The following is a 12,091-nucleotide window of genomic DNA, read 5'->3' as shown; positions in this document are numbered from 1 at the left end:
CTTCCAAAATTACACACAAACTTAATTCCGTAAGTACTTTCTCCTGTAAATTTGAAGAAATCGGATTCCCGGCTTTGATAGTTTTACCGTTTTCTTTACTCCAGCTATGATGCTCATAGCTCTTTTTTGAAGCAAAAAAAGGACATGGAGTGGCCCTTGTTACCCCAAACCATAATCATGTATCTTAGTCAAGCATCAAAGTTTGCCATATAAAGGCACTTTACAGGTTGAGTACTTAAGATGTCTACCATTTCTCGAAGGGCATAGCACACACTACTTAATTTTGATTGTAGCTTGTTTATGTGTTCTGTATCACTAAGGTGTTCATCCAGTAGGATACCCAGAAATTGTGCACTTTTTTGAGGTTCTAGTTGTGTATTCCCAGATATTAGATTGAGGCTTATTTGGTTTCTAGTTTGGATTGTAGAAAATGTAATGTAATTTTTTTTTATTTTTTTTTGCTGTTTAGGAGTAGATTATGATTTAAAAACAAGTCATATAATTTGTTTAATACGTTATTAGCCTTAGATTGTAGAGCATCTTTGGAAGTGTCTGTTATTATAACATTTGTATCATCAGCATATAATATTGCATTTGTCTCAGGTGTAACATTTGATATAATCATTTATCATAAGAAACAAAAGAGGGCCAAGAATTCTTCCCTGAGGCACCCCACATGTTACACTTTTCATGGTGCAGTGATGATGTGTTACGTATCCTTTTGCTGTGATGTGAGGGGTTTCTACAATTTGCTTTCTATTGGTAAGGTAAGATTGAAACCACTTTTGTGGTAGTCCACAGATGCCAAGTTTTTAAAAGTTTCCACAGCAGTTTCTCGTGATTTACGGAAATGAAAGCTTTTGATAGGTCACAAAAGACTCCTACCGTGTGATTACAATTATTGAGCAATTGCGTGACACATTCTACTAAGTCTGCTAATGCTGTTTTCGTGCTTCGTTCGGACCTAAAACCATGCTGCGACAAACTTAAGATTGAGTGTTTACTACAGTTTCTACTCTCATAATTATTGCATGTTCAATAATTTTTGAGAAGACTGAGAGTTGCGAAATGGACCTGTAATTTGATAAATCTTTTAACAGCTACTTTTAGCCTGTCTGGGAAAATACCCTGTTCAATGGACTTGTTTATTATATGTAGTAATGCTTGACATAGGGAAGTATAACATTTCTTAATGTCTGGTATTTCATCAATGCCAGAAGATAGCTTGTTTTTTATATGCCTGCAGATTATCTTTAATTCCAGTGCAGTAATGGGGGAAATGAATAAGGATCTGTCATTTACTATTATGTGTGTAGAAAGTTCTTCTTGGGTAGGGGGGGGGGGTTATAAACCCATTCCTTCTATTTGGAACTGCATGTACAAAAATACTCATTGAAAGCATTTGCAACATTAGGGGGATGTTGGACTTTTTTTCCATTAATGCCTTTCACCATATTATTACGTAAAGATTGGTTTGTTGGTTGATTTGGTGTTTTAAGTCCACTTTATGCACAGTAAGGCTGATCGGGACTGGACCTATAGTTTAAAGTGGGATCCGAACCACTATGTATGTGCCTCCACTGGGTATTGAACCCGGGGTAAAGATTGGTGTTTTGTTGATGCATTTCTTATAATTTCCCATATTGTTTTACATTTATTGTGTGAGTTATTGATTTTACGGTCATTATGATTAATAGCATAAGGGCTATTTTCACCAGCAAAAGTAATTACCTGACCATAGATTGTATTTTATCATATTTTATTACATTCATTGGCAGTATTGGGGGCCTTCCTGATGGTGTAGTGGTAACTTCTTAACCTTGTAATCAAGGGGTCCTGAGTTCGATATCCGGTGGAGGCAGATTGTTGTTAGGATCCCATTTTACAAAGGAAGGTACAGTTCCAATTAGCCTAACTGCTCATAAAGGAGACTTAAAATCTAATTGGCAGTATTTCTTAAGTTACTGCTAAGGAGTTAATTTAAAATGAAAAAAAATTGCAGCTACTAGTTTCACCAGGTAGTGAGAACAGCAGAAAGTGCTAAGACCAGAAATTACATGATCTGGTGTTGGAAAGTATTTGGTCTAGGAATTAATTCGTGCGGTTGTTACGCACACATTGAAGCTGTAGTTCAAACACAAAATACATAAATACCTTAAGAAAAATATTGTCCATCGCGAGCCACCACTTTCGCCCATCTGTCAGGCAAGTTACGGATTCCGTGGCGAAAGAAGTCCTCATCCTTTGAAGCGATCCAGTCAGAGACCTATTTTTCAATATCTTCTGAAGAAGTGAACCGCTGTCCAATCAAATCGTTATTCATGCAATCAAACAAATAGTAGTCCGAAGGAGCAACGTCTGGTGAATACGGCGGGTGGGGTAAAACTTCCCATCCAACATTTTCTAAATAGGTTTTGACCGGTTTTGCGACATGTGGGCGAGCGTTATCATGTTGAAAAATAAGTTTATCATGTCTGTTCTCCCATTCTGGTCGTTTCCTGGCCAGAGCTTGCTTCAAACGTCGTCGATAACGTTCTCCATTAATAGTTTCACCCGGTTGCAGCAGCTCATAGTACACCACACCTTTCATATCCCACCATATGCACAGCATAACCTTTGCACAGTGAATATCTCATTTCGGTTGTAATGGACCTGGTTCACCTGGCTTCACTCAGGCCTTTTTTCGTTTTGGGTTCTCATAATGGATCCCCTTCTCTTCGCCAGTAACAATGCGATGCAAGAACCCCTTTCTTTTCTGTCTTTGAAGCAGCAATTCGCAAATGGTTTTTCGTCTTTCAACGTCTCTGTCTTTCAATTCATGTGGAACCCAATGTGACATCTTTTGAATCATTCCCATGGCTTTGAGGCGTTTGAAAACTGTAGTTTGATCAACGCCTAATGCTTCTGCAAGTTCTTCCTGCTTTTGACACGAATCCTGATCGAGCAATGCTCTCAATTCTTCGTCTTCAAATTTTTTTGGCTGTCCAGGTCGCTCTTGGTCTTCCAGGCCGAAATCACCACTTCTAAACTGTGCAAACCACTTCTGACACGTTCGCTCAGCTAGCGCATGGTCACCATACACTTCCACCAAAATACGATGACTTTCGGTAGCACTTTTCTGCATGTTAAAGTAATGAAGCAGAACACCCCGCAAAAACACTTTATCTGGCACGAACTGCACCATGTTCAGTTGACTACAAAATGCTGTTGTTGACGCGTCAATCAACTGCCCTATACTACGAACGATGCGCGCTGACAGGAGTTTTCAACGCATGTGTGGATACACGGAACTGTGGGATGATACGCTCGTTACACCATCTCTTGTCCAGGTGCACGAATTAATTCCTAGACCAAATATTTACAGAAATAAATTTATTGCTAACAGCCCGAAACCTGACCTGCCTAACTTAACAACGAAAGCATTAAGGAATGCAATACTCCTATGTCATGTGACATATTACCTGCACCAGTTCATACGAGGGTTGCTGGAAAGTTCTGCAAACTACCACCAACAGTGGTGCTATTATAAAAATTGGTAGAATATACCTTATTTATGTTTAATTTATATTGGATTGTTTGTTTAAGCCTATTCGTTTATTTCTCACAGCAGTTTGAAGAAATAGTTTTCGTGTGAGAAATGGAAATTTCTCGTGAACACTTTCGGGCAATAATTTTTTATGATTTCAAATGTAGTTTAACACTGAAATAATGCATCGAGCAACTTCATTTGGCTTTTGGGGATGAAGCACCATTGAATAGGACTGTGTACAATTGGTTTTCCGAATTCCAGCATGGCCGCACATTTCTCTGTGATGAATTTTGTGAAGGTTGTCCATGCACGTCTGTTGATGCTGTGCGTGAAATGATTGAGAGAGATCGGCATGTTTGCACCCGAATGCAAAGATTAGTTATGCAGTGGACGATAGATGGCACCGCACAGGAAAAGGTGAAAGAGCGCTGATTATTGGAATAACGCGGGAGGAAAACATATGAAAGTAATTGTAAATAATAAAGATAATTATAAGTGTTTTAATCTGTGAATGTGTAACAATAATGAATTGAATTGAGGCATCAGAAATAAAGGATCACCATTAATATCATATTTGGTTTGGCAGGGAAAGTAAAGAAGCCAAAAGACAATTATGATTCTGAGTCCTTATTGTTTTACGGGAACGAGCTTTTCCATTTGACCTTTTGGTTGTTTGTCTGTGGTGGCACCACGTCCTCGGCAGCCCTCAAGCACTTTCGTGTAGCGCATTTATTGCAGCTCTGAGTTGAGGTTCAGCATGGGATCAGTGGTGCCCTTCGATTACCCCTTTTGGTTGAGTTAGGTGGTGGTGCAGTGCTTCGAGCAGCGACCCGAACGCGGGGCTTTAGATTTTTGGGTAGATGCCGAAAAAGAAATAAATATAAAAGGTTGCTACAGAAGAAGCAGCCTGTAGTTGAAGAAGAAGCTTGTACCCACAGAAGAAATATATATATGAATATAGAAGGTTGGTACAGAAGAAGAAGCCTGTAGCCAAAAATATATATATATAAAAAGCTAGGCACAAAATTTTGATTAATGATTTTTCATGTAAATGTATGGCCAATACTTAGGTACATGTTGCATGTGTCTGTTGACAATATTTCGACCTGCTTGTGTTGCCATCTATGGAGATATGTCTCAAAAATGCAACTTTTTCACTGAAACCATAAAATCATCCGTCAAAAATCCATCAAATATTGCACATGACCAATATTGGTCATAAATGATAGATTGACATGGTATCAAACATCTAATTATGACCCTTCGATATTTTCTTAGACATTTTTCTCACTCAAAAGTTCATTCTGGAAAAATTTTAACCCTGCCTTCCGCCAGTTATTAATTTATCTAATTTTAAAGAATTGTAAAGAATTGATTAAGTGTGTGAATTGTACATAGAACGTGTTTTTCAGAATATGTGACGGATTACTCCTTCTGTAGTGGGAAATTATGGTGTTTCCTTTCTCATCCTTTAAATTGTTGTTCAGGTTTAATTGCCCCGAGTTATCTCATGAACCTACCCCTGTGCTAAGCTGGTGTCTATGTACCCAGAAGATGACGAGGGCAGCAAGAAATGCTCAAAAAATTCAACTGAGCCAAGTCAAATTTGGTGTACTACATCGTTACAGGGGACACAACTTGAATCTATTCATATGAACCCAAAATTAAACAGCATTCCACTGTTTGGGTGATTCAAAGTGAGCCGAAACCAACAAAAGTTGTTTGTTCGAGGAGTGAACAAATGATTGCTTGTTTCTTCGGTTAGAGCGGACATGTGGCAGCAATAGCTTTAGTAGATCAAAGGACTGTAAATGCTGAGTGGTATCCAACAATTTGTTTGCCAGAGGTCATCAATGAATTGCATAAAACAAACCCAAATCGTCACATTATTCTTCACCACAACAACGTCAGTTCCCACTCAGCACACTAAACTGTTGATTTTTTTGTCCAGTAAAAATGTTGAATTAATGACTCATTGTCCGTACTCACCTGATCTATCACCTAATGACTTCTTTTTGTTCTCACACATGAAAAATAAGATGCATGGTGAGCGATTTGTGTCACCTGAAGCAGCTAGCTGTTGACGTATTCCAAACGGCAGTTTCTGAGGTATCAGCTTCAGAGTGGAAAAATGCTTTCAAAATTAGTTTGAGCGTATGCAAAAAGTGTATCGATTTTAAGAGTGAATACTTTGAAAAACATTAAAGCCATTCCCAGAATTTCACATGCCATTTTTAATATTGCTTGCAGAAACTTTTCCAGCAGCCCTCGTATTGGAACATCTTGCGACATTTTTCCAACTTCATAGTGTTCTGAAAAATAACTTCTTGTTGTCCATACGAAAATAAATAAACGCCGACATAAGCTTGATACACAACAACTAAAGAATGCACACACAAATGTAAAAGGCCAGGTTGTAGATCATGGACATGTGCAGTTTAAAATCTGGTGAAATTAGCTCAAAATTAGCTTCACTACCTGGTGAAAATAGTCACTCCGTAAATTAATAATGTAAGCAGGTTTTTATTGGTTTTGTGTGTTTTATGATATTCTTTATCATTTATTTATTTATTTCGTCTTCTTTTACTTGGCGAAGTTAAGGCTGTGGAGCCTTTTCTTCCACTTGACCATTCACTTCCCTATGGCGCCATTAACCTGTCAGTAAATCAGGTTGTGTAGAAGAAGTGGTGACAGACAACAATACCGTATACAGGGAGGTCACAAAGTGGGCATACCACCCCCTGTATTTTCGACACTACAATGGTTATGGTTGAATGCTTGATATGAACACACCTGATGATTTAAGTGTCCGGAACATCAGTATGGAGCCAGTCTTTTTCATAGCACCACCGGCGACGCAAAGGGTCCCGGCTTCGAATCCTGCTCGGGCTTGGTCGTTTGTGAATGTCCATTCATCAATTTCATCATTTCATCCCCATCTTCACAAATTATCCAAGAGGCACAAAATGCGAAGTAAAATAAACTAAATCAATCAAAATCATATCACCACCGATCTATGTGCCATATTTTGGCACATTTCGCGATGCAAGTGTGAATAAGATCATTTTCCAGGTGGTGATGTTCCCATCAATAATGTTCTGAAGGGCCTCCAAGAAGTCCCAGAGTGGTTAATCAATGACACAGGTATGTGTTTATATCAAGTAATCCTACTATTACCATTACCATCGTAGTGTCGAAAATAAAGGGGGGTATGCTCACTTTGTGACCACCCTGTAGTTTATCAGAATAATGCAATGATACGATGACATTTTAGATTAAATTGAAAACTATTGCTCATTTCGAATTGCTATTGTCTGTTTTCATAGGTTTGTCCACATTACTGTTGCAGGGAATATGTTGTGACTGTGAATATAATCATCATGGCGAACTCTTCAGATTTTGAAGAGTCCCTTAGTGATCTTCAAGAGATGCCAGAGGATTATGGTTGTACACCAAAAGTTAGTTATATATATAGCAAACAACTGTTAATGGAAACTAACAAAATACCTAATGTGGAAGACAGGGTAAATACAATATTTTATATGGTACAATGTGATGGTTTTTAATGAACTATATGTCCCATAGATGAGTGGTCAGGCTAATATGCCACAAAGGTTTGAAGCCTGTTCAAGGCATTATGTATCATTTTGTTTGTCCCATCATCAGTTTAATGTTTTTCCTCATTGTTGCATTTCACCCAAGAGGCTGAAAATAACACAATGGAAATACAATGAAATAATTTACAATATACTATACTGCTCCAATATCAAGATTTTATATTACTTTGAACTTCTGCTCTTCTGATACATACACATATATGTGTATGTGTGGTGCATTGACAAACACTTTACCTTTGAGGTAGCCTCCTAAAGCAGTGGTTCTCAACCTTTTTCAGTCTGAGACCCACCTTGAAGGATATTACACTTCATGGCACCCATAAGCTTGGGCGCTGACAGAATTATTTGTATAGGGTGTGCACCCAGTTTATAATCATATTTTTGCTAACATCAAGTATTTTAAGAAACCCTGTTTATGCTTGCTTAAACAAATTACACATACTTTTCTAGAAAAGTAAATGTGTAATTTAAAAGACTAATTTACTCTAGTCTAACATCTAACTAAATACACTGGTTGAAATTGAAAACTTTTTTTCTTTTGCTCACCAAACTAAGGTGACTGTTGGGGCTGCCTTTCCCACGTAAGCTGGGGTATGTTGGGTTCAATGGTGGTTACCTTACGTCGTAAATCTGAGTGTGCGTCAAGTCTATTTTTGTACTTCCTTTTCACTTTAGATGAAAATCCCTTTTCACACAAACATGATGTGGAGAATAACATGAGTAACTTTAATGTCTCATCTGAAAGTTCAGGATACTCATCTCTTAAAGATATCCAAATCTTTGTTAAGTCTGAATCTAAAAAAAATATTTTTAATGCCAGAATCACAGCTGATATCACACAATTGATCTCTTAGTTTTACTGACAACATGTTTGAACTTTCAAAATATGAGAATGAATTTAATTGAATTCATTGTAACTTTCTGGAAAGTAAGCAGCCACATATACACACACACAGGCAATCGGAAATATTAAGCCACATCTTAAGTTGACCTGCATGTGATACAGATAATGAAGAACTCATTGCTATGACCGAAACAAATCCGATTCCCTTAAATTAAACATCAGAGAGATGTAGGTTAAAAGCAATGGTAGAGTGCGGATAACAGAAATGTATAGTTTAGAGTACTTACAACACGGGTTGAATTTAAATTGTTAGAACAATAGTTTTAAGACATAGTAAATAAATGTTCGAGCCCGACTTCGCAACCCACCAAACTCCCGCTCGGGACCCAGCAGTGGATTGTGGATAGGTTCAGAAACGATGCCCTAAAGAAATGCTGTGTAACACTGATTTTTACATTGGTAACATAATCATTAAACTTTCAATACAACAAAATATTAGGAATATTGCAAATGTGTAATGATTTTTTATGAGAGGACAAGGAAGGCATTATTATTGTTTAATTAAAGAAATGTAATGTAATTTATGCAAAGAGGAAGAAAAGCAGTAAAAAAATTGCAACTATGGCTTCTTTATTTTTTGAAATTCCATATTCTTATCTACATTCTTATGTTGTCAGAAAAGCAGGAGTTCAAGCAACATGAAATCGTTTGCTGAAATTGAAAATGAGTAATAAATCATTGGAAGGACAAACGTAACTACTATGGTACATCTGTCAGACTGCTTGCCGAAAATAAAATTCAGCATGTAGCGTGAAAGGTATGGAGAAGTTGGAGGGGTGCGAGAAATAAGGTAAAAGAGAAATTCAGAGTGGTCTGAGAGACGGCCCATTTTATCATGAAAAGTAAGTTGTACAAGTGAACACGTTCATAAATTTAGGGTGTTCAGGAAAAGACACATAAGTCACAAACTGTGATTCTCTGTTGATTGATTGATTGAACTATGTGCTGTAAAATGGCTGCGGTGGCTCAGTCGGTAACGCATCTGACTACCATGCTAAAGGTCCCAGGTTCGATTCCTGGCTGGTTCTTTCTTTACTAATGTTGGAAGCGGCCCCGGCGCCCACCCAGCGTCGAATGAGATGGGTACCTGGGGGAAACCCTGGGGGGTAAAGGTGGTCAGGGTCATGATGCTGATCACATCACCCCCACTCATGACCGGATCAAGAAAGTAGGGCCTTACCCCCACACCCCCTATACGCCTTCATGCCATGGTGCTAAGCACAGGGGGGCACTTTACCTTTTTTATGTGCTATAAAATTGCAATTTTTTACTTAAGTGCTTTTTCCTGAACAGCCTGGAAATTGCCACACTCTGAAGTATTCTTTTTGCATTGGAAACTTATGCACGTGTAGAATATGTAAGAAAGAGTGGAAAATACTAAGGCAATCAAATCTAAGAATGACCAACGTAGAACATGTAAATTGTAACACCAAAAGAGCAGGATGGAATTAATCTTTCTGTTTCGCTAGCTTCTTGTGAGCTCTCGAATGTCTGAGCAAATGATAAATTCTCTCTGCTCCCCTTCACCATCTCTCAAACTACAAACTTCGACCATATTGAAAGCATTAGATATCCATGTCCAGCTCAGTATTTATTTTAGTTGATACATGTAGAAACATCCTATAAGGAACAAACCCTAAAATTAGAATTCTTTCTGAACATCAACACCACTGTTGTTCATCCTCATGTACTCAATGTGAGCAGGGGTGTAAGGGATGCTCCTTCCATGTAGTGCACCCAATAGTCAACCTCACTTCCACATAGTACACCCTGGACTGCAGACTAAAGAGGCTCTGACGACTGGCCCCATGGCCAGTATAATTTTGTTTGTGTTGTCCTGTGTTTTGTCTTTATTCGTGCTGAGTGCTTCTTTACAGCCTCAGCTTTTAACGAAAGTCAGAAGATTTTAATATTTTATGATTTTAGTTATGCAACGTTAGAGTTATGTGTAACGATAAGGGGCTGGACCCCGTATAATGTGACGGGTGCAAAATAGCCTTAGTGCTGACACACCCAAAATTTTAAATTCAATGTGAGCAGAGCTTCTTGAATTTCTTCACGTGGTAATACTTTACCTTGGAGAATACTAAATTTTTCGTTGACAGACTCATGGTCAACACATCAAATCCCATCGATACAGTTTTCTGAATTTTGAGACCAGAGTCTGATACTATTGTTTTGAAGTATATTGAAGAATATCTACTATATTGTAGATAGCAGCGTATTAGGTTTTATTACATAGAAGAATATTTATCAAATTATTTATTTCTAAACTTCCCTCCATCTGCTGCTACTTCAATTTTAACATAAACTTCAATTGTCATCACAATGCTAGATAAAGAACGATATTTTGAAGCTCCCACTGGTGATTTAACTTGAAAATACTTGCACAAAAGGTGAGAGCAGTCACCATTATGCTGTGCAAGAGTTCCCAGGACTTGAAATGTATACCTTAATGTAATTAATGTTAAACTGGTGGAATTTGTTTTGCTCTACATAAGTATATTGCCTGTCTGCTGTCTTCTCTATTACTATTTACACAATTTATCTACATGTGCTGCATTTTATCAGGTATTCATTTTTTTTGTTGTTATTTTAGGCTGACATGGTGCACTGTTTAATTGAAGCATACGGTTTATTAAAACACATGTCAGTAATACCCTCTTTGCCTGCTACAGAAGAAGATCTAAATTCCTTTCATTCTCGGACATACGTAGATTTCCTGAAGAAAGTCAGTGACAGTGATGATTTGGAGAAACATGAAGAGGACGAGATAATTTTTGGTTTAGGTAAATATGTCATTGTCTCAGATGCTGATGTAGTTTAATTTTTGGGTTCATGTAATTTTCTGTACATTTGTGCTTCAGGTAAGGTACATTTAGCAGTTCCATGTTCGATGCCCAGTAGTTTAAACTGTAAGTCCAGAACAGAAGTGTAATTTGCATTTTCTGTTTATATATTGCAGTTTTTCATGACCAAAGTTGAAACAATAATTTTTAGTTCACAAATTATACTTATGAACTGTCACTTATTTATTGGTAATATTCTTGTTTTGTCTCAATGAAAAAATTGAAGAGGAGGTTATGTATTCATGATGTTATTACTAGAGGCACATATTTTTGGTAAATGAAAAAGCAAAATTTCGGTATAAAAACTGAGTCAATTTCGGGTTCAAAAGCGGTAAATAAAATAAAATATCGGTGTTATAGCGGTGAAAAATTGGATCAAAAGTGGTATATAAAAAGACATTTTGGTTTTAAAATTGTGAATATAATCCTAAATTTGATTTAAAAACTACACTTATTCCACTGAATTTACATTTCACTTCTAATAGCACATTTATGTAGTTATCAGAGTATTAAGTTTATTTCTGCGTAAAGGAATCAATTTTTGTTTCTCCAATATTAGCAGCAGAATTAATCAATTTTCCGGGAATTGCATAACTCTCAGGATAATTCAGACCTCAGAAGGTGCCGCGTCGGTGAATAAACCCTAAATTTCGTGTTTAAGAGTTAATTTCGCTTTTTGCAGTTCATTTCGCATTATTTCGTGACAAAACAATGTCACAAAATGCATCTCACACCTTTCAAAAACATGAAAAATTAACACTACAATGTGTTTTTTCAAATTTCGTTTTTTCGTCAAAAACGAAATATGCATGCCCCTAGTTATTACTATATCTAAACATGATGGTGGAAGAAACTATGTACATATTTTACATATCTATAATCAAGTAATAGTTTGCGTGTAGGGGGGGGGGGACATCCTGATAAACTGCCAAAAAGTCAACCTCACTTTCCCATAGTGCACCTCGGTAATGCTTCAAACAGGCTAGCGAGGCTCTGGCACCTGGACCCACGGGCCAGATATCACTCATGTGGGGGTCATATTAGCCTGTGTTTGTCTTGTGTGCTGAATGTCTCTTTAACTAGGCTTTAAATGTCTGAGCTTTTAACTAGGGCATGGAGATTCACAGATGGGTGAATAAGAAATTTTGGCTATACCGATGAAGTACCAATACCTCCTTGATAAATGTGTGTT

At 37.4% G+C, this 12,091-nt stretch overlaps 1 protein-coding gene across 5 annotated transcripts in view; it reads left to right on the top strand.

The window, feature by feature from the left end:
* The window catches only part of LOC145978939 (histone deacetylase 8-like), a 40,901-nt gene that overhangs the window by 1,496 nt on the left and 27,314 nt on the right, over positions 1-12,091 (top strand). For 3 of the 5 annotated variants that reach the window (XM_083111943.1, XM_083111941.1, XM_083111939.1), the window contains exons 2-3: positions 6,879-7,053; positions 10,650-10,839. In XM_083111943.1, the coding sequence (XP_082968069.1) occupies positions 6,910-7,053; positions 10,650-10,839 (334 nt within the window). In that variant the 5' untranslated portion in view covers positions 6,879-6,909. Of the gene's footprint in view, positions 1-10; positions 30-6,855; positions 7,054-10,649; positions 10,840-12,091 lie in introns of those variants that run through there. The other 2 variants (XM_083111942.1, XM_083111940.1) reach the window with 2 other exon arrangements.

Source organism: Lepisma saccharinum, chromosome 25, assembly GCF_977018435.1.
Source record: "Lepisma saccharinum chromosome 25, izLepSacc3.1, whole genome shotgun sequence".
NCBI classification, from domain to species: Eukaryota; Metazoa; Arthropoda; class Insecta; order Zygentoma; family Lepismatidae; genus Lepisma; species Lepisma saccharinum.
This window is presented reverse-complemented; position numbering and strand designations above follow the sequence as displayed.